Source organism: Sinocyclocheilus grahami, unplaced genomic scaffold (genome assembly GCF_001515645.1).
Source record: "Sinocyclocheilus grahami isolate Dianchi unplaced genomic scaffold, SAMN03320097.WGS_v1.1 scaffold85.1, whole genome shotgun sequence".
NCBI lineage: Eukaryota > Metazoa > Chordata > Actinopteri > Cypriniformes > Cyprinidae > Sinocyclocheilus > Sinocyclocheilus grahami.
Genome location: NW_015505264.1, coordinates 2494079 through 2516691, shown reverse-complemented (window position 1 = coordinate 2516691; position 22613 = coordinate 2494079). Strand labels below are relative to the sequence as shown.

General features: G+C 35.4%; 1 protein-coding gene across 1 annotated transcript in view; it reads left to right on the top strand.

Annotated features, from left to right (window-relative positions):
- fndc3bb (fibronectin type III domain containing 3Bb) overlaps nucleotides 1-22330 on the top strand; it is a 71191-nt gene extending 48861 nt beyond the window's left edge. Inside the window, exons 14-26 of the mRNA XM_016274271.1 lie at nucleotides 604-690; nucleotides 2362-2497; nucleotides 2601-2684; nucleotides 3629-3747; nucleotides 3849-3954; nucleotides 5790-5968; nucleotides 8378-8491; nucleotides 9094-9243; nucleotides 9770-10056; nucleotides 13598-13807; nucleotides 15400-15566; nucleotides 15685-15812; nucleotides 21534-22330. Of these exons, the coding sequence (XP_016129757.1) occupies nucleotides 604-690; nucleotides 2362-2497; nucleotides 2601-2684; nucleotides 3629-3747; nucleotides 3849-3954; nucleotides 5790-5968; nucleotides 8378-8491; nucleotides 9094-9243; nucleotides 9770-10056; nucleotides 13598-13807; nucleotides 15400-15566; nucleotides 15685-15812; nucleotides 21534-21833 (2067 nt within the window). The 3' untranslated portion in view covers nucleotides 21834-22330. The remainder of the gene's footprint in view (nucleotides 1-603; nucleotides 691-2361; nucleotides 2498-2600; nucleotides 2685-3628; nucleotides 3748-3848; nucleotides 3955-5789; nucleotides 5969-8377; nucleotides 8492-9093; nucleotides 9244-9769; nucleotides 10057-13597; nucleotides 13808-15399; nucleotides 15567-15684; nucleotides 15813-21533) is intronic.
- The last annotated feature ends 283 nt before the right edge of the window (nucleotides 22331-22613 follow it).

Sequence of the window (22613 nt, the reverse complement as noted above, 5' to 3'; positions counted from 1 at the left end):
TATATATATATATATATACTGTATATATATATATATATATATATATATATATATATATATACTGCATATATGTATGTATGTGTATGTATATGTAAATATATATGTATACATGTCCATATTATGTTTATTTTAATACATTTTATATAGCAGATTTTTGTAATTATGTAATATAATATTAATTTTTATACATTTTCCCACTTTAAAGTCATGCAACAGTGTCCACTTCCTATTTTGCATCTGTAATGGGGCACATAAACGATAAAAGCGTCTGCTACATGACTAAATGTAAATGTAAATGTAAACTTAATTTTATTTATCAGCAATTGGTTGGATCATTAAAAACTTTTTTGCCAGAATGTAGCGAAGGTATTGAAAAACAAGAGGCATTGGTGATGTCATCCAACAAAAAAAGTTGTTTCAGAGGCGGAGCAAATTCAAGTTTAGGACAGTACTAGCATTTGTCCAAACAATTGCGCATTATTCTTTTTGATTTTCGCTTGTGGCACAGAACAATTCCTCACTTCCATCTGTTTGTAAGGAAACTGGGAATAAGTGTTCCATACTTCACTTCCTGACACCTAATGGACGATGTGTTTTTGGCAGGGACTGGACTTCCAGGCAGTTTACAGCGGTTTGGAGCTGAACCGTAAGGTGGAGTCCCTAAGAAGGAACACACAGTACAAATTCAGGGTGAGTGAAGCTCAGATTCAGGATGTTAATGGTACGACAGCCCAAAGCCAAAAAGCCTAAGGATTTTATTTATTATATTTATGCATTAGTTTGATTTACAGTTGCTGCTTCCTTTTGTTCTCATACACACAAAAAACATCCATACTAGCATTTAACTAGAGCTCTAGAAAAGCACATGTTCCCAAAGCACCTCTGCTTTCTCATTTCCTTCTTCGCTAATAAGGCTATTAGTGATAATCTAATGAATTTGAGTTTCTCCGCTAACCTGAAGCTGTTTCTCAGATCCAGCAGTTGTTGGGGGAAGGTGAATTGATTTCCCGTGGTGGTGTGTGTTAAAGGCTTTTAGTCTAATCTCTGAGAAGGCCGGGAACACTGCGTTAGCATTATCAGGGGAGAAAGACACTTCTGAGAGGATTTAAATGGTGCTCCCTGCGATGCTGCAGGGGATTGGGACACAAAAGTCATGTTGTCTAGTACACAAAAGTGTGTCCTGAAGTCTTCAAACGCCACCTTGGTTTTCTGCTTTTCATTGATATCGTCTGAGGTCACTCTGAATACTGCACAGTATAAAAATAAATATAGTTATTCTGCATATTGAATCTTTAATAATTAATACATTTGGCAGTCCAATGAAATCATGAGACAAACATCTTTTTACTTCTAGTTAATTAATCACACTAGAAAAAGAAAAGAAAAGCATTATATTGTAGGATACAGTATTGCATGCAGTAATACAAAAGTTTGGGGTTTAAGATGTTTTAATGGTTTTTGAAAGAAGTCTCTTTTGCTCGCCAATGTTGTATTTATTTGATCAAAAGTATGTTAATGTTGTGAACTATTATTACAATTTAAAATAACCGTTTCCTGTTTTAATATATTTCAAAATATAATTTATTCCTGCAATGGCAAAGCTGAATTTTCACCATCATTAATCATGATCCTTCAGAAATCATTCTAATATGCTGATTTGATGCTCAAGAAACATTTCTTATTATTATCACTCTTGAAAACAGTTCTACTGCTTAATATTTTTGTGAAAATCATGATACATTAATTTTTTTCAGGATTTTTTAATGAATATAAAGTTCAAAAGAACAGCATTTTTTAAATATATAAGTCTTTTGGAAGTGTATAAGGGGCCATTCACATATCGCGTTTTTTGTGCGCTCAAGTTCGTTATTTCAAATGTAGACGCGCTCATAATTGAAGCTCATTTTTTCACCGTGGGTCATGTGACAAGAACCAACCAATCAGCTTCATCCTTTCCCGTAACAACATTGAAAGCTCAGCCAAGATGAAGGAACAGCTGATCATAGCTGTACAGGATAGACATTTTTAAATACATTTAGTAGCAGAGCTACTGCAAGCGATTTTTAGTGCTGCAAATCCATTTATTCTTTGCTAAATCTTCCGTGTCCTCATGAAGTGCGCAAGTCATAGTTGCTTAGCAACGGCAGATGCCTCTGGAGTGCAAGCGTCCAAACGCTTTGGGGAAAAAAGCAGAAAGCGGCGCGCCTAGCGTTTTCCATGCGTTTTTAGCCGCGACATGTGAATGGCCCCTAAAAGTCTTTTCTGTCACTTTTGATCAATTTAATGTGTCCTTGCTGAATGAATTATTAATTTCTTTAAAAACAAACTTCTAACATCTCTCTTAACTGTCGCCCCCTACAGCTCATCACCGTTAGTGGCGAGTGGCACAGTGCACCGAGCTCTTTGCTTGTGTGTAAGACGACCCCAGACAGACCCGGACCCCCTGTGAATCCTGCAGTAAACACTGTCACATATCACAGCTTCTGTGTGACGTGGGGTAGGAAAATCTTTAAGTCAGCATTTTACGTTTCAAAAAGTTTTATTAATGTCTGTTTATCATCATATTCTAATCTTTACTGTTTTTTTTACAATTAAATCAGAACCTCCACAAGATGATGGTGGATCTGGAGACTTAACGTATGTCTTGGAGATATCAGAAGGGAATTCGGAAGGTGTTTCTGAAGGTTGCATAATTTAATTCAAGTTCAAATATTTGCCTTTATTTGATTACAAATGGGTGAATCTGACAAGAACATGGCCACATCAAATGTCACCCCGAAAAGTAAATAAGTGTGGGGGGGGAGTATTTTGTAGAAATATTTTAGGACCATTATTATTTGTCATTATTATTTTTTTGTATTGTCACATACCAAAACAAAACATGATGATGTATAAGTAGTTTGTAAAAAAAGATTTCAACTTTTATATATATATTTTTTTCCTTTTTAATATTTTGTTTTCTTTATGGTTATGGCAAAATTAAGGGGAAAATATGCTTAATTATCATGAAAATAAATATAAATATCAAAATTTTGTAAGAATCTCTTATGCTCAGCAAGGTTGCATTTATTTAATCAAAAACACAGTCAAAAACAGCAATATTGTGAAATATTATTACAGTTTAATATATCTTTTATATATTCTCTATTTTCTATTTTAATGTTGGAAAGTGTCATTTATTCCTGTGATTGCAAAGCTGAATTTTCAGCATCCATTACTCCAGTCTTTAGTGTCACATGATCCTTCAGAAGTCGTTCTGATATACTGATTTTCTGCTCAAGAAACATTTATTATTAATTTTAAAAACCGTTGTACTGCAAAAATATTTTTGTGGAAACTGGTAGAAAGCCCAAAAAACTGCATTTGTTTGAATTAGAATTTTATGTGACAGTGTAAATGTCTTTAATGTCAGTTTTTATTTAATGCAGCCTTGCTAAAAGTATTGATTTCTAAAATAAATAAAAAATACTGACCACAGACTTTAACGACTAGTCATTTTCATTCAATAGTATAGTTTGTATTTTTTTTTTCTTTTGATTTTGATGTAAAATATGCCTCTAATACTGTATGTTCCTGACAGGTCCAGTGAGATATTTGAGATATTTCATTAATTTGTGTCTGTGTTCAGAGAGGCAGTGGGCGACTCTCTACAGAGGACCAGAGAGGAAACATTTGTGTGAGGATCGAAAACCAGCAACAAGCTACTCCCTTAGACTCAGCTGTGTGAATGTGGGCGGCCAAAGCCAGGTATAAGAACATTTCCAAGTTAATTTACTGATTCCCAAGCTGATTCATGTAATAAAGTCTCAGTGTACTTATTATGTTCACTCAATGTATTGGTTGTGCAGTGCTCAGATGACTTGACGGTGTGCACTCATATCCCGCCCCCTGGCCGCTGTCAACCCCCAAGTATCGTGGGTAATGTCAAACACAAAGAGATGGCCTTGCAGTGGGGTGAGACTGTTATTTTTCTTTATACCCTTATGTTCACTCAATGTATTGGTTGTGCAGTGCTCAGATGACTTGAAGGTGTGCACTCATATCCCGCCCCCTGGCCGCTGTCAACCCCCAAGTATCGTGGGTAATGTCAAACACAAAGAGATGGCCTTGCAGTGGGGTGAGACTGTTATTTTTCTTTATACCCTTTATTCTCTTATGCCTCTTAGAGAGAACTGGTTGTCTAAAAATGGCTTTGCATTTGTAGCACAAGAGTTTTTTTTCCTTATGGACTGACATTTATGACCCTATTCAACAAATCACTCCAATCGAAGTGCAGTTCAAAGGAAGCTGAAGGACACTTGTCTGCTTTTAGATTAATTATGTTTGTTACCAGGTTAACAGGTGAAGTATTTAGAGGATTTATAGTTATGGAACTCTACTGAAGTTTAAAGTTCAATTTACCCAGAATGCACCTGGACCAACTGAAAGCTTTGCACCTACTTTGTTTTGGGCCGTCCATGCATTACATCACCCTGTTTAGTGTGTGGGTTTGTTGTGTGCATGTGTTTGAGGGAACCAGAGATAAAATGCACTTGTTTGTTAGCGATTCTACTCCTGACTCACTGTTTTTGAGTGAAGGTGGGCTCTTTTAAGAGGCTGAATCCGGTCTATAAATAACTGTGAAATAGCAGTGCTGATTTCAGCCGTCCACACTGACTCTCAGAGCTCTGTGCCACTCGGACAGCAGGCGTGAGCTTCCCTGCATGTTCTCCATCACTGCAATTGATCGGTTCCTTCCTGTAGCCAGTTAGCCGCAGGGTTGTAGAGAGGACTGAGAATGTGTTTTGGTTTGGAGAGGTTGGTGGCAGATGGATGTCTTCTGAGGTCATCATAAAGTCTCTGTCTGCGACAGGAGGAGTGCATTGTGGATTCACACCGACAGCACTGTTGCAACAAAACAGTGGCTCTGTTTGGCAAAATAGGCTTTTTTGAAATAATTAATAAAATGCTTCTTTTCAGCTCACAACCAATGTCAATTTAAACAAAAAAAGTATTATTATGAGCCATTTTCATATTAATATAGAGTTGAACTGTAATACAATTTAATTATTAAATAAGAATTATTTATTATTATTGCAAAATACAGTTTTAGCAATTAATTATAACAATAATTCATAAAATTATAGTTATCCTCTTGCTAACTCACCTCACAGATCACAGATTATCCTAGATTATTGAATTAATAAAATGCTTCTTAATTGTTATACAATTTAATTAATATTACTACTACTACTACTAATAATAATAATAATAATTATTATTATTGAAATATACAATTGTAACAATTGCTCATAATAATAATTCATAAAATTATAATTATCCTCTTGCTAACTCACCTCCTAGATCACAATTGTTTGAATGAAAAATAATAATAATTATTATTAATAATATTACACTTACCTCTTCCTTAACTCACCTCCGTATGGAACCATGTTTCTCACAATTTAGACTTTTCATCTCAGAATTGCATGCTTATATCTCTCAATTCCAAGTTTATATCTCACAAATGTTAAAAAATAAATAAATCCTTAAAATGAGATAAAAAAGTCACAATTACATTTATTCTGAGGTGGAAACAAGAACCAGAATTGCGAGATGTAAACTCAGAATTCAGAGGGAAAAAAAGTTAAAATTGCCACTCAGGATGTGTGAAGCAGTCCTAATGGTGTGATCATGTATACTGGACTGGAGTGATGGATTATGCTTTGACTTTCACTTTTAAATGATTGCTTATTGTTCCATCTCCGTCTCTGTTTCTCCCATTTACCCATCATTCTTTGTTTCTCCAGATGGTCCTTTGTGTGGTGAAGAGAGTGAAAATGTGGAGTTTAGTTTGGAAATGTGTGCAATGGAGGAGGGTTCGGAGCCAACGGAGGTGTACTGTGGATGCAAAGCAGAGTGCACTGTGGGTAATTTGCTCCCTGGCACCACCTACAGGTTCCAAGTTCGTGCAGCCAACAGTGCTGGGGTAAGTCATCCTGCATGCATGATCCAGCTGTTTATGCATGATCTGGCCCTTTATGAATGATCTGGCTCTTTAATATATGAAACACAGAACAAACTATTTGAAATCCAGTTAATTAAAAGAAAAGGTTTTAATAAAATTTCAAACCGAATGGATGTTCTTTGGATTGCATTACAAACATCATGTATTGTTTTTGATTTTAGATTTTTCCTGTTCATACTACAACAAACTAAGTGACAGATTAGTGTCATTATCAGTAACAAAATTTATTGAAATTGTTAATAGTTAATTGAAAATAAAATATTAATTTTAAATGTGAAACTTAAGCTTTTTTTTTTTTAAATGTAAATACTTACCTGGCAACTAAATTAAATAAAATAAGTGTATGTTAAAGTACTAAATTACTAAAACTAAAACTGAAATAAAAATTGTTTTATGGAAGTATAAAAATAAAAAAAAACTACGGAAAATGACAGAAGCACATGAAAACTAAAAAATGAAGTGCTGTCATCTATCGCGATTAATCGCATCCAAAATAAAAGTTTATGTTTACATAATATATGTGTATGTACTGTGTATATACACACTCATACAGTATATATTTTGAAAATATTTACATGTATACATTTTTTATATCTCACAAATGTTAAAAAATAAATAAATCCTTAAAATGAGATAAAAAAGTCACAATTACGTTTATTCTGAGGTGGAAACAAGAACCAGAATTGCGAGATGTAAACTCAGAATTCAGAGGGAAAAAAAGTTAAAATTGCCACTCAGGATGTGTGAAGCAGTCCTAATGGTGTGATCATGTATACTGGACTGGAGTGATGGATTATGCTTTGACTTTCACTTTTAAATGATTGCTTATTGTTCCATCTCCGTCTCTGTTTCTCCCATTTACCCATCATTCTTTGTTTCTCCAGATGGTCCTTTGTGTGGTGAAGAGAGTGAAAATGTGGAGTTTAGTTTGGAAATGTGTGCAATGGAGGAGGGTTCGGAGCCAACGGAGGTGTACTGTGGATGCAAAGCAGAGTGCACTGTGGGTAATTTGCTCCCTGGCACCACCTACAGGTTCCAAGTTCGTGCAGCCAACAGTGCTGGGGTAAGTCATCCTGCATGCATGATCCAGCTGTTTATGCATGATCTGGCCCTTTATGAATGATCTGGCTCTTTAATATATGAAACACAGAACAAACTATTTGAAATCCAGTTAATTAAAAGAAAAGGTTTTAATAAAATTTCAAACCGAATGGATGTTCTTTGGATTGCATTACAAACATCATGTATTGTTTTTGATTTTAGATTTTTCCTGTTCATACTACAACAAACTAAGTGACAGATTAGTGTCATTATCAGTAACAAAATTTATTGAAATTGTTAATAGTTAATTGAAAATAAAATATTAATTTTAAATGTGAAACTTAAGCTTTTTTTTTTTTAAATGTAAATACTTACCTGGCAACTAAATTAAATAAAATAAGTGTATGTTAAAGTACTAAATTACTAAAACTAAAACTGAAATAAAAATTGTTTTATGGAAGTATAAAAATAAAAAAAAACTACGGAAAATGACAGAAGCACATGAAAACTAAAAAATGAAGTGCTGTCATCTATCGCGATTAATCGCATCCAAAATAAAAGTTTATGTTTACATTATATACACACTCATACAGTATATATTTTGAAAATATTTACATGTATACATTTATATATTTTATATATAAATATATTTAATATACAAATATAATTATTTTTTCTTAAATATATACATGCATGTGTGTGTATTTAAATATACATAATAAATATTATATTATATTACACAACTATATTATGTAAACAAAACTTTTACTTTGGATGCGATTAATCGCGATTAATTGTTTGACAGCACTATTATAAATACTATAATAGTAAATAAATGATAATAAATTAACAGAAAAGGTTTAATTTTTGCTTTTGAAATAATGCAAAATACCTTTTCATTGCCCTTAGGAAATATTTTAGACTTATATATATTTATTTATTTATTTTTTGCAATTGAAATTTTTGTAGTTTTAAATGTACTCTAAATTAAATGCTAATTCATTATACAGTATATTGTCCCCCTCAGATAGAAATACAGCACTACAGTTGTTTTTCCCACTCTTACATGAAATCCACGTTTTATAACAAACCCTCTACATTGCCTCAGGGCGAAAAAGAGACCTTCTGTCTGCCTCGGCAAGGATATTAAGAAGCTAATTCAGCCATCACCGGAGATGGGTGCCTAACACAGTGTAGCACTTTGGGTTTACCTTCCACAGAAATAACAGATTTCCCTCCTGATGGTCAAACCCTGGCCATTCATTACCTTTGAGACAGCTCAAAAAGCCCTAAATCTCAGCCGGTTTCTCTCGCTCCTTTTTTTTCCAGTATGGACCGTACTCTGAATCAGTGGAAATAAGCACTGCCGCCGGCCCCCCAGGACAATGTAGACCACCTGTCATCAATGTGACGTCACACACCTATGCAGATGTGACCTGGGAGGTGAGTCGGCGAGAGGCATTCGCACAGTATACAGGCAGTAAATGATGAATCATGCTGTCATCTGATGAAATTTCTGCTGCATTGGGAGAGTAATCAATTTTCAGAAGCAAACATTGGCTTTGGGACTCGCAGAAAGACAAAATGACTAGAATAGACTCTCAACACAGCTACAGAAACTGCATTATTGAAAATACAGCATATTTCTTTCATCGATCATCTAGAAAATGCCAAAGACCGATTCTCTGCAGTGAAGGTGGCAGAGTGTGTCCACGCAAAACCTTTTCTTCACCAATTGCGCTTTCAGTCCCTTCTTCTCAATAGGCTTTTTGTGACAAAGGGCCTCCTGTGTTTCATTCACAATGAAAATGAATGTGATTTTAATCCTTGCTGTCTCCTGAATGTCAAATATCAAGATTTCAATGATTTGCATTCTGTTTTGAGAGGTTGTTTCATTTATTAGCGGTGCGTATGATGCATTAGCTCTCTTGTGTTTGTCCTGATGAAACCATGTCAGGCAGGTAATTAGTCACGTACTGCTGGGAATATGCGTTTTTTGCTCTTGTTTCCTGGAGCTTAATGCTTTCTCTGATCTCAATCCTCAGAACAAAGAGAGCTCTGGGATAGACATTTCTGAGTACCGGCTGGACTGGGGACGTGATTTGGACTCTCTCGAACTGGTCTACAGTGGAATGGAAACCTACTTCCAAATCTCCAACCTGGAGGCATCTACGGACTACTGCTGCAGGCTACAGGTAATTCATGATGTGTCCAACATCACACATTTCAAATATACAATTGTTATAAATGAATTATAAATGAACAAATTTATTTGATTTTATTTATTTATTTTTCTACAAATTGACCTTTTACCAAGACAAAAGCCTAGTTAATATTCATTTAATTTTATATTATTCATTTTTTAGATGTATTTATTTTCAAATTATTGTTATTATTTGTAATTGTTTTGTTTAATTATTATCCACTTCAAGATATTTAATGCTATGAAACAGAGCTATTAGATAAGCTTTGTCTTGTAACTATAATTTCTATTGATTGACAATTTTTTAGATGACCCAAAAGTGAAAATTCTGTCACCTTTTGAGCACAAAAAAAGATATTTTGAAAAATGTTGGTAACCAAACGGCTGACAGTAGCCGCTGACTTCCACAAAAGGAAAAGAATACTATGGAAGTCAATGGCTACCATTACATTTTTATTTATTTATTTCTGTATTTTAACAGTGACATGTTTATTCTTTTGTTTGTATCCGGTTCATAGGCAGTGAACCAGGCAGGGGCAGGCCCCTACAGTGATCTGGTGACGTGTCGGACCCCTGCGGCGGCCCCTGATGTTGTATCCGGATTTCGCCTTGTTGACCACCCACTGAACCCAACAGAAAGTGAACCCTTCTCCCACTCCACCTGTCTGGCCCTCACCTGGGACAAGCCTCGCTGTAATGGAGCAGAAATGACCTCTTACAGCATCTCAATGGGCGACAGCATCATCACCGCCGGAAACGTAACCTGTCACATTATCAGGGACCTGCTGCCGGACAGCGAGTACAGGTGAGTAGAGATGTTTTTTAACACTCTGTATCTCTTTTTCTAGCACCGTGCATCATCAGCTCTTCGGTGGAGGTCATTGTTTGTGCAATTAGTGATGACCTGGGACTTATTTTCCCATGGTCCCTGTAATATACGGATGAGTGCTGGTGAATCTCGAGCAGGGCCCTGAGTGAGTATGTCAGTGCTATTAGCTCTACAAATGGACTCCACTTACATCTGGCTCAAGATGTTTTCAGCAAAATGGTGCTTTTTGTGTAGATTCAAGAGTATTTATGTAGCCTAACTTTGCTGTTAGCAGGGTATTTTTTTCAAACAAGGTATACTGTGGCACCATGGTACTTTTGCTGTCAAACGATTAATTGTCACTGATCGCATCTATTATGTGTTTACATAATATATGTGTGTACTGTGTATATTTATTATGTATATATAAATACAGACACATGCATGTATATATTTAAGAACAATTTTGTATTTAAATATTAAATATATATAGACACACACACACAAAATATATGTATGTGTGTATTTATATACACATAATACATTTACACAGTACACGCACATATTTTGTGTACACAAAAGCATTTATTTTGGATGCGATTAGTCGCAAATTCGCAATTAATCATTTGACAGCCCTATCTGTGAGTCTTAAAAATGTCTTAAGTCTTAATTCGCCCAACCACAAAATAAAGGCCTTAAATAATTTTAAAAAAAATCTTATTTAACTGTTCTTAAAATTGTCTTAAATTCTTAAACTTAACCTCCAAAACACTTTAGTATTATGTAAAAAAAAATTTATTGTAGTATGTGTCCAACAACCATGGTATATCTATATTTACATATTGTACTAAAGTGCAATCCTCCTTATGTAAATATGGATATATATTAAAAGGAGGAGCTTATTAATATTTATTATGTATATATAAATACAGACACATGCATGTATATATTTAAGAACAATTTTGTATTTAAATATTAAATATATATAGACACACACACACACAAAATATATGTATGTGTGTATTTATATACACATAATACATTTACACAGTACACGCACATATTTTGTGTACACAAAAGCATTTATTTTGGATGCGATTAGTCGCAAATTCGCAATTAATAATTTGACAGCCCTATCTGTGAGTCTTAAAAATGTCTTAAGTCTTAATTCGCCCAACCACAAAATAAAGGCCTTAAATAAAAAAAATTTTAATCTTATTTAACTGTTCTTAAATTCTTAAACTTACCCTCATAAAACTGTAATAACCTCCAAAACACTTTAGTATTATGTAAAAAAAAATGTATTGTAGTATGTGTCCAACAACCATGGTATATCTATATTTACATATTGTACTAAAGTGCAATCCTCCTTATGTAAATATGGATATATATTAAAAGGAGGAGCTTATTACAACATTTGCATGAGGGAGGGACTCTTTTATTTGGTCTGCCTGCTGGGTTTCCAGAAACAAGTCTGTTAAATGTTATGTAAAGGCTTTCATTTGGAATGAATGACAACATTAAATGGACCTCTCCATTGAGGTAATGGACAATAAAACACATCCCCAATTAATATGCCAAATGCAAATGCACTCATAATTATCATAAGAACGCATAATGTCTCTAATGGAACTAGAGGTTTCAATATCTTTCTTGAGCAGTCCAAAAAATAACAGGTTCCAACTCACCCTAGTGACCCAATGTTACCAAAATCTATTTGGACACCTAAATTATGTGAATATTAAAGCGCTAAATAACTAAATATCAAACCCTGTGGCCTCTGAAAATAAATTATGCTCAACCTTTTTTTTATTTATTATTATTTCCGGTGTCAAGGTGATTTTTAATGGATTCATGAATTCAGTTGTCCTCAAGTTCTCACATGGTGTCCTAGCAGTATCACATTACTTATAAACACGATCACTAATGTTTGACAAGCACAAAGTGTTCTAATAATTTGGCTTAATTGTAAACAGTATATCTATATCTATTTATTTATAATTATAAATACTAACAAACTTCTTTTTGTGGAATGTTTTTTTTCTTGACAAGTGAGGCTTAGGCGCTATTTCTTTAAAGAAAAATGCTGTGCTATTCAACTTTCTATTTATCAAACAATTCAAAAAAATAATAATAATAATTAAACGTATATAATGATAAGAAATGTTTGAGCATATTAGAATGATTTCTGAAGGATCATGTGACACTGGAGACTGGAGTAATGGCTGCTAAAAATTCAGCTTTGCATCACAGAAATAAATTACATTTAAAAATAGAAACAGTTATTTTGCATTTTAATAATATTTCGCAATATACATTTTTTACTTTTTTTTGAATCAAATAAATCCAGCCTTAGTGAACATAAGAGACATCATCTTACCTCTATATTTCCCCCTGATTTTTAAGGGTTGTGTAGCGTTCAGATACTTCTGTGTTCCTCCATGTTTTTCTGAATTCATTCAATATTTCCAAAGAATCAAGCCCTTTCAAAATATTTGTTCCCATACTTTTATTTTAGTCATTAAATGCTTTAAAACATGAGTTTTGAACATTGTGCGAGACTTTTTAATATAAACAAAAAAACAGTTTTTGTAAATAAGCTTTTACAGAAATTCCATTGAGACCATAAGTAGTCCTCATAGTCTCACGAGGTTATTTACACATCTGCACGTTAGATTTTCTGCTTCCATTAGTCCCAGAATGTAGTATGCTAGGATGTACTCATGCAAAACAACTTTTTTTAGGGATAATTCACTCTAAAAAAGATATTCATGTTGTTCCAAACCTGTATGACTTTCTTCTTTCCATGAAACCGAAAAAGACACATTTTAATGAACACACACACTGCTTTTTTCTATTCAGTGAATAAAGGGCACTAAACACAACTGGTTTTATGCATTTGAATAAGTGCAAATTATGTTTGGAAAAACATGAAGGTGATTAAATGACAGAATGTCCATTTGGATTCATGTTTTTGGTATATATCAAAGGTATTGTAATGTAATAGCTTTCCCTCCTTTCAGAGCTCTTCCGGTAACACAATTTAGAAATGTTTTTCTGTGCACTTACAATTATTGGATTCTTGGATATCTATAGATAACTTCACAGAAATCCTCATTCGAATGCAAGACCACCCCTTCAGTCAGAGATAATTTTCTCCTGTGCCATCAACCTGATTGGAAAGGTCACAGAGCAGCTCGAGGCTGAAGATACCTGCAGGCTTTAACTGGGATCGACAGATGAAGCAAATAAGGCAGAAAGAGAACAAATGAAGGCCACTTTGGGCAAAGCTGCAGGAACTAGTTTGCTGATCAATCTGCTTCAGCTGTAGTCACATGATGTTGATGGATGGAGCTTCATTTTTGTGTGTCAACTGTTCCCTTGAAGAGTGCAGTAATGAATTACTAACAACGATTTTCCTTAGAATAGTTTGTAGAGACATTCAGGTGAAGGGAGTCAAGAATTGAAGTTGCAAAGGACTGAACAAGACTGACAGTTTGTTTAAACACTCTGTTTCCTCTCTTTCTCTTTCTCTTAGCCTGCAGATTCGAGCAGAAAATGAAATGGGCCCCGGGCCCTTCAGTCAGACTCTGACGGTGAGGACCAGACCCCTTCCGCCATCTCCTCCTCGGCTGGAGTGTGCAGCGGTCGGACCTCAGAGTCTGAAACTACGCTGGGGTTTCAGCAGCCGAAGTCAATTCACAGACGACACGACCTACGTCCTGCAGATGGAGGACAGGAATCAGAGGTTAGCAATGATAGAGAGATGCGCAAAACTACAGATTTTCATAATCAAGTAGTCGAGAGGTTGTCTGATTATAATTCATTTTTTTAAAGATGTTTTGTGTACTTAGGCTAATTTAGAACTATTTTTAAGGTTTTAAAAAATATATATTTCCAAATAAAAATAGCTTTGGATTGATATTTCCAATGAAAATGCTATATACAAATAAATATGAAAAATACTTTATATTATTTTAATAATAATGGTTAGAAAAATGTCTTTAACTCAAAGTAAATAATTTCCAAATATTTTTTTATTATAAATTAATTTGACATTAATTCAATGACAGTATTCAAGCTAAGAATTTTACTTTGCAAACAATTTTTTATTTATAAAATCATACTACTTTTTACATACTAATCTTTTATTTTTTTAATTTTCTTAAGAAGGTGATCCATAGAGTCATACTTGAGGGTCCTTGACTTAAAAAACTTAAACCCATAATATGGACTAAATCTCTGTAACCGTTTATTGCACAAAAATATCATAGTCCTTAAAATGATAGAAAAGTGCTGCTTTGATGGCAGTAGCAGTGGTTATATACGGAGATTAAAAAAAATTGTATCAATAACAGAACTACCTCCTTTTTTAATGTCTATATGGTTTTTATTAAGTTTTAGTTTTTGGTTATTTTATTACTTTACTTACATAAACATTAACCTAATATAAAATATAAAGAAATTAAACTTATTTTATTTCAGATATTTGCCAAGGCAATCTTTCTCATTTACATTTAGTTCATTTGAAGTGTTGTTATGAAAAAATGTTTTTATTGTTTTAGGTTTAGTTTCAGTTGATAATAACCCTGGTTCATAATTAAAAACAATAGTCTTGTACTCACCATCAAAAGCTTGGTAAAAGGACTCAAATGGTCTAATTGTTCTTCTTGTCTTCTTGGTATATTAATTTTATTCGTAGTGAAGCATCTCACTGTGTGTGTGTGTGTGTGCATGTGTGTGTGTGCGTGTGTGTATGCATGCACTTCCTCGCTTTAATTTGTCCCTTATGCACCCGTAGGACAGGTTCTTCTCTCTGATGTAAGCAGATCATCTGAAAAGCACATTTTGTGTTTGTGGGTCTATTAAGGTGGAGTCGACTAATGAGAAGACTCGATCTCAAAACGCTGTTGGGAATTAGATTAGGAGACTCAGGGTTATCAAGACCACCTGCCTTAATGCTTTCTCAGAGTCGCTCGTCACTGACCCACCGATGGCTCATTTAGAAGCAAATAAAGGCCCGTGTTCTCCCCAGTTTTGAGCTTTCAGCCTCAGTTCCACTTCTGAACAATTTTAACCATATAAACAGTAAAGTCTGGACTCTTGAATGGAGTTAATGAAGGCCTGCTTCTGCCTCGCATTCTTTCCTGCCTTCATGCTATTTAATAAAACGACGTGAAGGGAACGATGATCTCAAGCAATCATCATTTGTTTTTTCCTTTGCACGCAAGGCTTTAAAAAGAAATACTTGGCTGTAAATGATTGAAAAAATAATCATTAATAAATTATACTTAATTAATTTGTGTGCATGTTTGTAACAAGCTTTCATCATCTTGTTAGGTTTGTGGTGGTTTACCGAGGTCCGAGCCACACTTTTAAGCTGCAAAGACTGAGTGAATCAAGCCGGTACCGTTTCCGGATCCAGGCAGTGAGTGAAGCAGGCGAGGGGCCGTTTTCTGAGACGTACACCTTCTGCACCACCAAATCTCTGCCACAAACACTGAAAGGTACCACATTTATTTATACTCACACTTGTACAGGGACAAAAGTTTGGGATCACCATGATTCCTTTTTCCCTCGTTTTTATCTTTTTATTTATTTATTTATTTATTTTTGTCCTCTCAGCCCCAAGAGTTGTTCAGCTAGAGGGAAATGCCTGTGAGGTCACATGGGAGAGTATTCCACCAATGAGAGGAGACAGAATCAGCTATGTGCTACAGGTGCTGGGAGGCAGAGGTTCTGATTATAAACAGGTAAGATCCAAATTCCTCATTAAACCTCCTTTGACTTTTACTTCGAGTATAAAACGACTGTTCCACGCAAATAGTTTCCAAGAACTTTGGCTTGTTGGAACTGTTTGAGAATATGATATGGTATTTTTATTTTGTTTCACAGAAGAAATACCATGTTAGATTCACACATGGCCACAGTCACAGCAGAATTCATTCTGAACACGAAATGGAAAACAGGCTCAAGCTATTTGCAACATTTGCTCTTCGTTCCATTTTAACTCGTCACAATCAGCATTGAAATTAATGAAATTGAGTGCTTCCGAACACACAGTCCCACAGGATTCATTAAATTGTGCTGTGGGGTTGGAAAGAGACACAGAGAGAGGGGACATGTGATTATCACGATTAGGGTCCTTTCAGGTGTGCAATCGCTTATTGTTTTGAAATCATTTCTGGTACGCCACTTCCATGGTGCGATAAATTGAATGGAAGTTCACAAAATTAGAAATAAAGTGTGAATTTATTTATTCATCAAAATGAGAAAACGCTCCTTTCCCTATCACATCAACCATCCCTTTTTTTCATGAATATCATTGGGTGACTCTCACAAAGAAACGTACAAGTTATATTCCACCCCAAAATCAAAAGAAAAAACAAGAAATTATGTATTTTTAAGTATTTTTCAAATGATCTTGTGATAATTTTGACTATTTAAGGGCATTCTGCCATCAAATTCTCATTACTGAAATGTGAAAAAAGTGATATTTTAATTAAAATTAATATAAATTATAATTCACGGAATATGACCAAATATTTTTCTGTTTAAATGATGCATGTACAAACACCCATAAATAATGTAAAAAAAAACAACCTTTGTACTGGAAAAGAAAATGTTAAAATGAAATTCTAGATGAGGACTACATGAAGAAGTAAACGTACAATTTCTATTTCAGTCACTAGGTTATTCTCTAGATTTCTACAGTATTTATGTGTTTACACACTGGCTAGCTCCGCCCATCGCAAAATCTCATTGGTCCAAATCGTCGCTCCATTTAACTGTGCATTAAATATTAAATATGCACTGATTGGTTGTAATTTTGTCACACAGAACAGTGGTTTATTTGAAGTAAATGCGACCTGGATATTTCTATTAATTCACCCTTATGGTCATTCATTTATTCTACTAAATTCATCCTCACTAATTCCTTGCTGGTGCTATATTAATTGAAAAACAAACCAAAAACATCCCTGTTAATGAAGGAGCGGAGTTCCCCAGGCTCTATATTAGCCTAATTAACCATTTTACTGTGCAGCCATTTCCCTGTTTATGCAAATAGAACTAGAAGGTGATTAGAATTCACTTCCATTATTTATTATTTTTTCTGTTATTAGTGCTTGAGTAGCAGTATTCAAGACTAATTATACACACATAATTGGTCTGTCATGGCAATAATATCAAGACTTCACCAAAATTGAGCCACCGGTGGTTGAGAGGCTTAAAACCTCTTGTGTTGCCATGGAGACATAAACTGTGGTCCTTTTGAGAGCTGCATGTGAGAGGTGGAACAAAGTCGCCTCAATATGTTTATCTTCAACAATGTTTACTGGCTATTAAAGCCCATATAAATAAGCTCTCCTGTTTTTATTTTCCATTTGTTCAGGGGTCTTGTTTTTCTGTGCATGTTCCCAAAAATGGCTTATGCTTTTAGGTCAACCGCCATTGTCATATTTACTTAGTTTTGACAGTTAAAGACTTTGTGAAGCACTGGTCATTACTGCTGTGAATTGAGCTTTGTTTTGTTTTTTGTACAGTACATCATCTTTTCTGTGTTGCACTTGTGGCACATAGGCTACTAAATATTAGGTCATGTTTTTTATGGTTATTAATGCAGTGTTCTGTTTCAAAGGCACATGAAGTCCCAAGAATGTATTTTTCACTTTATTTTTCTTGAGCTTGAAATTCTTGAGCACCATCATGGTGTTTTTTTTAGAGAGCTGCATGTGAGAGGTGGAACAAAGTCGCCTCAATATGTTTATCTTCAACAATGTTTACTGGCTATTAAAGCCCATATAAATAAGCTCTCCTGTTTTTATTTTCCATTTGTTCAGGGGTCTTGTTTTTCTGTGCATGTTCCCAAAAATGGCTTATGCTTTTAGGTCAACCGCCATTGTCATATTTACTTAGTTTTGACAGTTAAAGACTTTGTGAAGCACTGGTCATTACTGCTGTGAATTGAGCTTTGTTTTGTTTTTTGTACAGTACATCATCTTTTCTGTGTTGCACTTGTGGCACATAGGCTACTAAATATTAGGTCATGTTTTTTATGGTTATTAATGCAGTGTTCTGTTTCAAAGGCACATGAAGTCCCAAGAATGTATTTTTTTTCTTGGCTTCTTTCATTTTTCACTTTATTTTTCTTGAGCTTGAAATTCTTGAGCACCATCATGGTGTTTTTTTTTTATACACTACAGAGAAAACAGGTTTGTATTTCAAGCGAGTAAGAACATTCATGTAACTCTGTCTTCATCAGTGTTTTATGAACAAACCGAAGTACAGCCCTACAGTGGCATTCTTATATAATATTGATCCTGACAGTGTTGCCACACTCCAGATGAAAGGATTACGGTGACTTGTTGAGATTCTCTTTGAGGAGACTGAAGTCCTTTATTAGTCAAGCTCTGAAGATTCCTCTTTTGTAATATGTGGGTCAGAGATGGAGTGCAAAAGATTATTTGGCCTTTGTGACGAGTGGGGCGGGGCCGAGAGCCGTGGGAACGGAGTGAGGCCGGTGGAGTAATTGATAATGAGCGACACCTGCACCACTCACCGGTCTCGAGTCCCACGGAGGAGCTCCGGAAGGATAAAAAGGAGGAGTGACGACAGTGTCGGACGAGAGAGGACCAGGCCTGGATTTTATTTTGTGTTTTGGTTCTGTTGGTTCTGTTCTTCCCGAACTACGAATGTTGTTACATTGGTGCCGAAACCCGGGAGGAAGGAGGGGCACGCTGCCAGAGATCCAAGAGATCCCTCACCGCTGTGGTGAGTCTGCGGTGCCATCGAGCATGGCGGAGCAGTCTGCCGCCATGGAGGCTCAAGGCGGTGGGCTGGAGTGATTTGCCAGGGGGGGGGCGGACGAACTCGCTGCCGGCCGCCTGGGATGTGGAGGGACGGCTGCCGTCCGTGAGGGAGCGGAGGAGTCGCCGCCGTTCGCCTGAGGCCGGAGCCTGCTGCCATCCGCCATGATGGGGAGGAGCAGGGAACGGGGGACTCCTGCTGGCTGCCCGAACGCGGAGGAGCCGTCGCCGTCCACTGGGCAGCGGAGGATTGTCGTGCCGTCCACCGAGGGCTGTCCAGTGCCGCCCCCTGGCATCGCGGAAGAGCTTACCCAGCTGGTGGATATTTTTCTTTTCTTTTCATTTCCTCTCTCCCCTCTCTTGTATCTGTCTCTCCTCATCCTTGCGTCTCCTTTTCTCTCGCCTCGTCTGTCTGTCCTTACCCCCAGGTACGCCGTGGCCGCCGTGATCGGCTCCCCCGGAGGAGGGAGGGGGGGGGTAGAGGGCAGTCTCGGGAGTACCCCCCGGCCTGCGAGGGGCAATGGGGGTATGTGACGAGTGGGGCGGGGCCGAGAGCCGTGGGAACAGAGCGAGGCCGGTGGAGTAATTGATAATGAGCGACACCTGCACCACTCACCAGTCTCAAGTCCCACGGAGGAGCTCCGGAAGGATAAAAGGGAGGAGTGACGACAGTGTTGGACGAGAGAGAACCAGGCCTGGATTTTATTTTGTGTTTTGGTTCTGTTGGTGCACGACAGTCGTCCGTGAGGGGCTGTCGCGCTGTTTTGTGTTTATTTTATTTGATTATTTATGTTTAAATGTCCGCCGGTTCCCGCCTCCTTCTTCCCAAACTACGAACGTTGTTACAGCCTTCTTTTTGGCCTCTTGGATGTTTTTGTTTTGATGACCAGTGAATCTAAAATCTAGCAGTGTCCTGTGGTTCATTTGTTTTATTATTTGTTCATTTACAGTACTGTAGCTATCAGTATATTTATTGTTGATTTATTATTTTCTTCATTATTAGGGATAGAATATAATTTTGCTCCTTTCTTATTCCTTCCTTCCTTTTTTTGTAATTAATACATTACATGTTTATTTAGAATGGATTTAATTATTTACATCTGCACATTTGCATTTATTTTGTAATACATAATTGTTATACCTTAATAATAATAATAAGCACATATTTATATTTTTTTGTATAAATAATTTTTTTATATTCCATCTCAGTCATGCTATTGTTATAATAATAATATACATAGTGACTGGGATGAAATATAAAAAATGTATGTTTACAAAATATAAATGTAGTTATTATTATCATTGTTGTTGTTGTTATATAAAATGCTAATATATAATAAATGTACAAATATAATACAGCCAAACCAAAATGTATTCAGACACCTTCAACATTTCTCACATTATCACAGTTTATTAGCTATAGTTTAGAAAATGGTAATAAAATATGACAAGAACTCAGAGTTAAACTGTGTCAGAACAAATTCATCTTGATAATGTCAGATAACTTTAATAGAAAGGTATGTAATGAATTAGGTTGAATAGCTGTCAGCTTTTAAATTTAAGTACACAATTAGATAATACCAATTTAGGTCCACCAATGACCAAGCAATGCTTCATTTTGTTCAGTCTGTGGTGTAAAAAGGTGGCATTAGCAATTAAAGAAAAAACTCTTAAGCAAAACATGGTCAGGTCAAAGTGTCTGAATAATTTTTGGTCCCAAATCTTTTTCAGTTCTACTGTTAGTCCACTGTATGAAAACTCTTTGGGTATAATATGTCACAGTTCACTTTATTTTAGTATCCTCACTTACATAAATTAATTAGTGTCCTGCACCCACTAGTAAAAAAATATCAAAAATTATATCTGGTTTCTGAATAATTTTTGGTTTAACTGTATATACAAAATGTATTACAAATAAACCCAAATTCATACATATAATAAATAATACAATATACTGCTAATACGTCTACTACTATTACTAGTTAATAAATTTTTTTATGTATATATTTTTGTAAAAAATATTTATATGTAGGTTACATTTTATATTTATATAATATTCTGTATATACATTTTTTTATTCCATCCCAGTCCCCGTGTATAGTATAATTTATTATTATTATTATTAGTGCTGTCAAACGATTAATCGCATCCAAAATAAATGTTTTTGTTTACGTAATATATGTGTGTGTACTGTGTATATTTATTATGTGTATATAAATACACACAGTATATATTTTGAAAATATTTACATGTATATACATTTATATATTTATATTCTTAAATTTTATATTATATATAAATATATTTTATATATAAACAAAATATTTTTCTTAAATATATACATGCATGTGTTTGTGTTTATACATAATAAATATACACAGTACACACACATATATTACGTAAACAAAAACATTTATTTTGGATGCGATTAATCGCGATTAATCGTTTGACAGCACTAATTATTATTATTATTATTGTTTTATATTATTGTTTTATATTTTCATAATATATCAATTATTGTATAAGTTATGTTATTATAAATAATAATAATAATTATCATTGTTGTTATTATTATTATTAACAATACGTTTATAATTGTCTAAAAGTACACACAGTGAAGGAGAAACTTTAACTGTCTGGGCTAATGCATTACTTTCTGTCTTTCAGGTGTATAAGGGAGATGAGACGTCCTTCCAGCTCTCCGGGCTGCAGTGGAACACAGACTACCGCGTGCGAGTGTTTGCATGCAGGCGCTGCGCAGACACCCTCCAGGAGCTGTGCGGGTCCTTCGGCCCATCCGCCCACTTCAACCTGCGGCGGTCTGACGCCACACTGGCTGTGGAAGCGGACGTCACCAGGGTGCCCATGGGCAACACCCTCACCGATGAACAGTTTGTCGGCCTCATGGTATTTGGGGTGGCCTCTCTCTCTGTCCTAATGGCCTTCCTGCTTCAGCTTCTGATTTAGAGCCATTCCCGTCTGTCTCTTCAGTTTTTAAACTACAACTCGCAAAACAATTAATGCAAGTACTGTTTGGTCATTGACCAAATTACACCTTTTACACTTAAAATTTCATGTATTTTTCTATAAGATGAGTTACAGCTTTAACAAATCAGTAATGATGATATGTACTGTTTGGGCGTCTGTGCCTGTTTTTTTAAGTTGAAGATGCTGTGCATATTTTTATATTTAGTATTTAGGAGATTTTAACACTAAAGTAATAAGTGGCCTTCCGGATCTCAAGTTGGGCTCTCAGATGAATATCTGAGGTGTTTTTTTTTTTTAATGGTCAGTCCTATTTATCTTTAAATCAGTGTCTAGACAGCTAAACGGCATCAGCGCTCTCGTTCCTGTATCTGTGCCCCAAGAAAGTCTGTCTAAAAGCTTCTTAAAAGCTTCTTATTCGTTCTCTCCTCTTTCATTTGTCTTAAAAAAGGTGTCCTTGGGCCGCCTGTACAAAAAAACAAAACAAGAAAAAGTCATAAAAACACCTGCAACTGTCAGTCCAAAGAGAGTCAAATGACAGTTTTTGCAATGAATCATCAATGTACAGTGTTGTGAAGTCTGGAGTGTTTGTACCTCAGGGACTTGGGAGGGCCTTGTGAACCTGTGCTTGAAATCCACAGATCCAAACTTTCGTGACAAATCATTTCAGATCTGCTGCTTACAGTATTCCATTAACACTTTACCCTGGTCACATTATACAGTACATGATCGTGTTTACTAGCTCAATAAGTCCCTAACCAA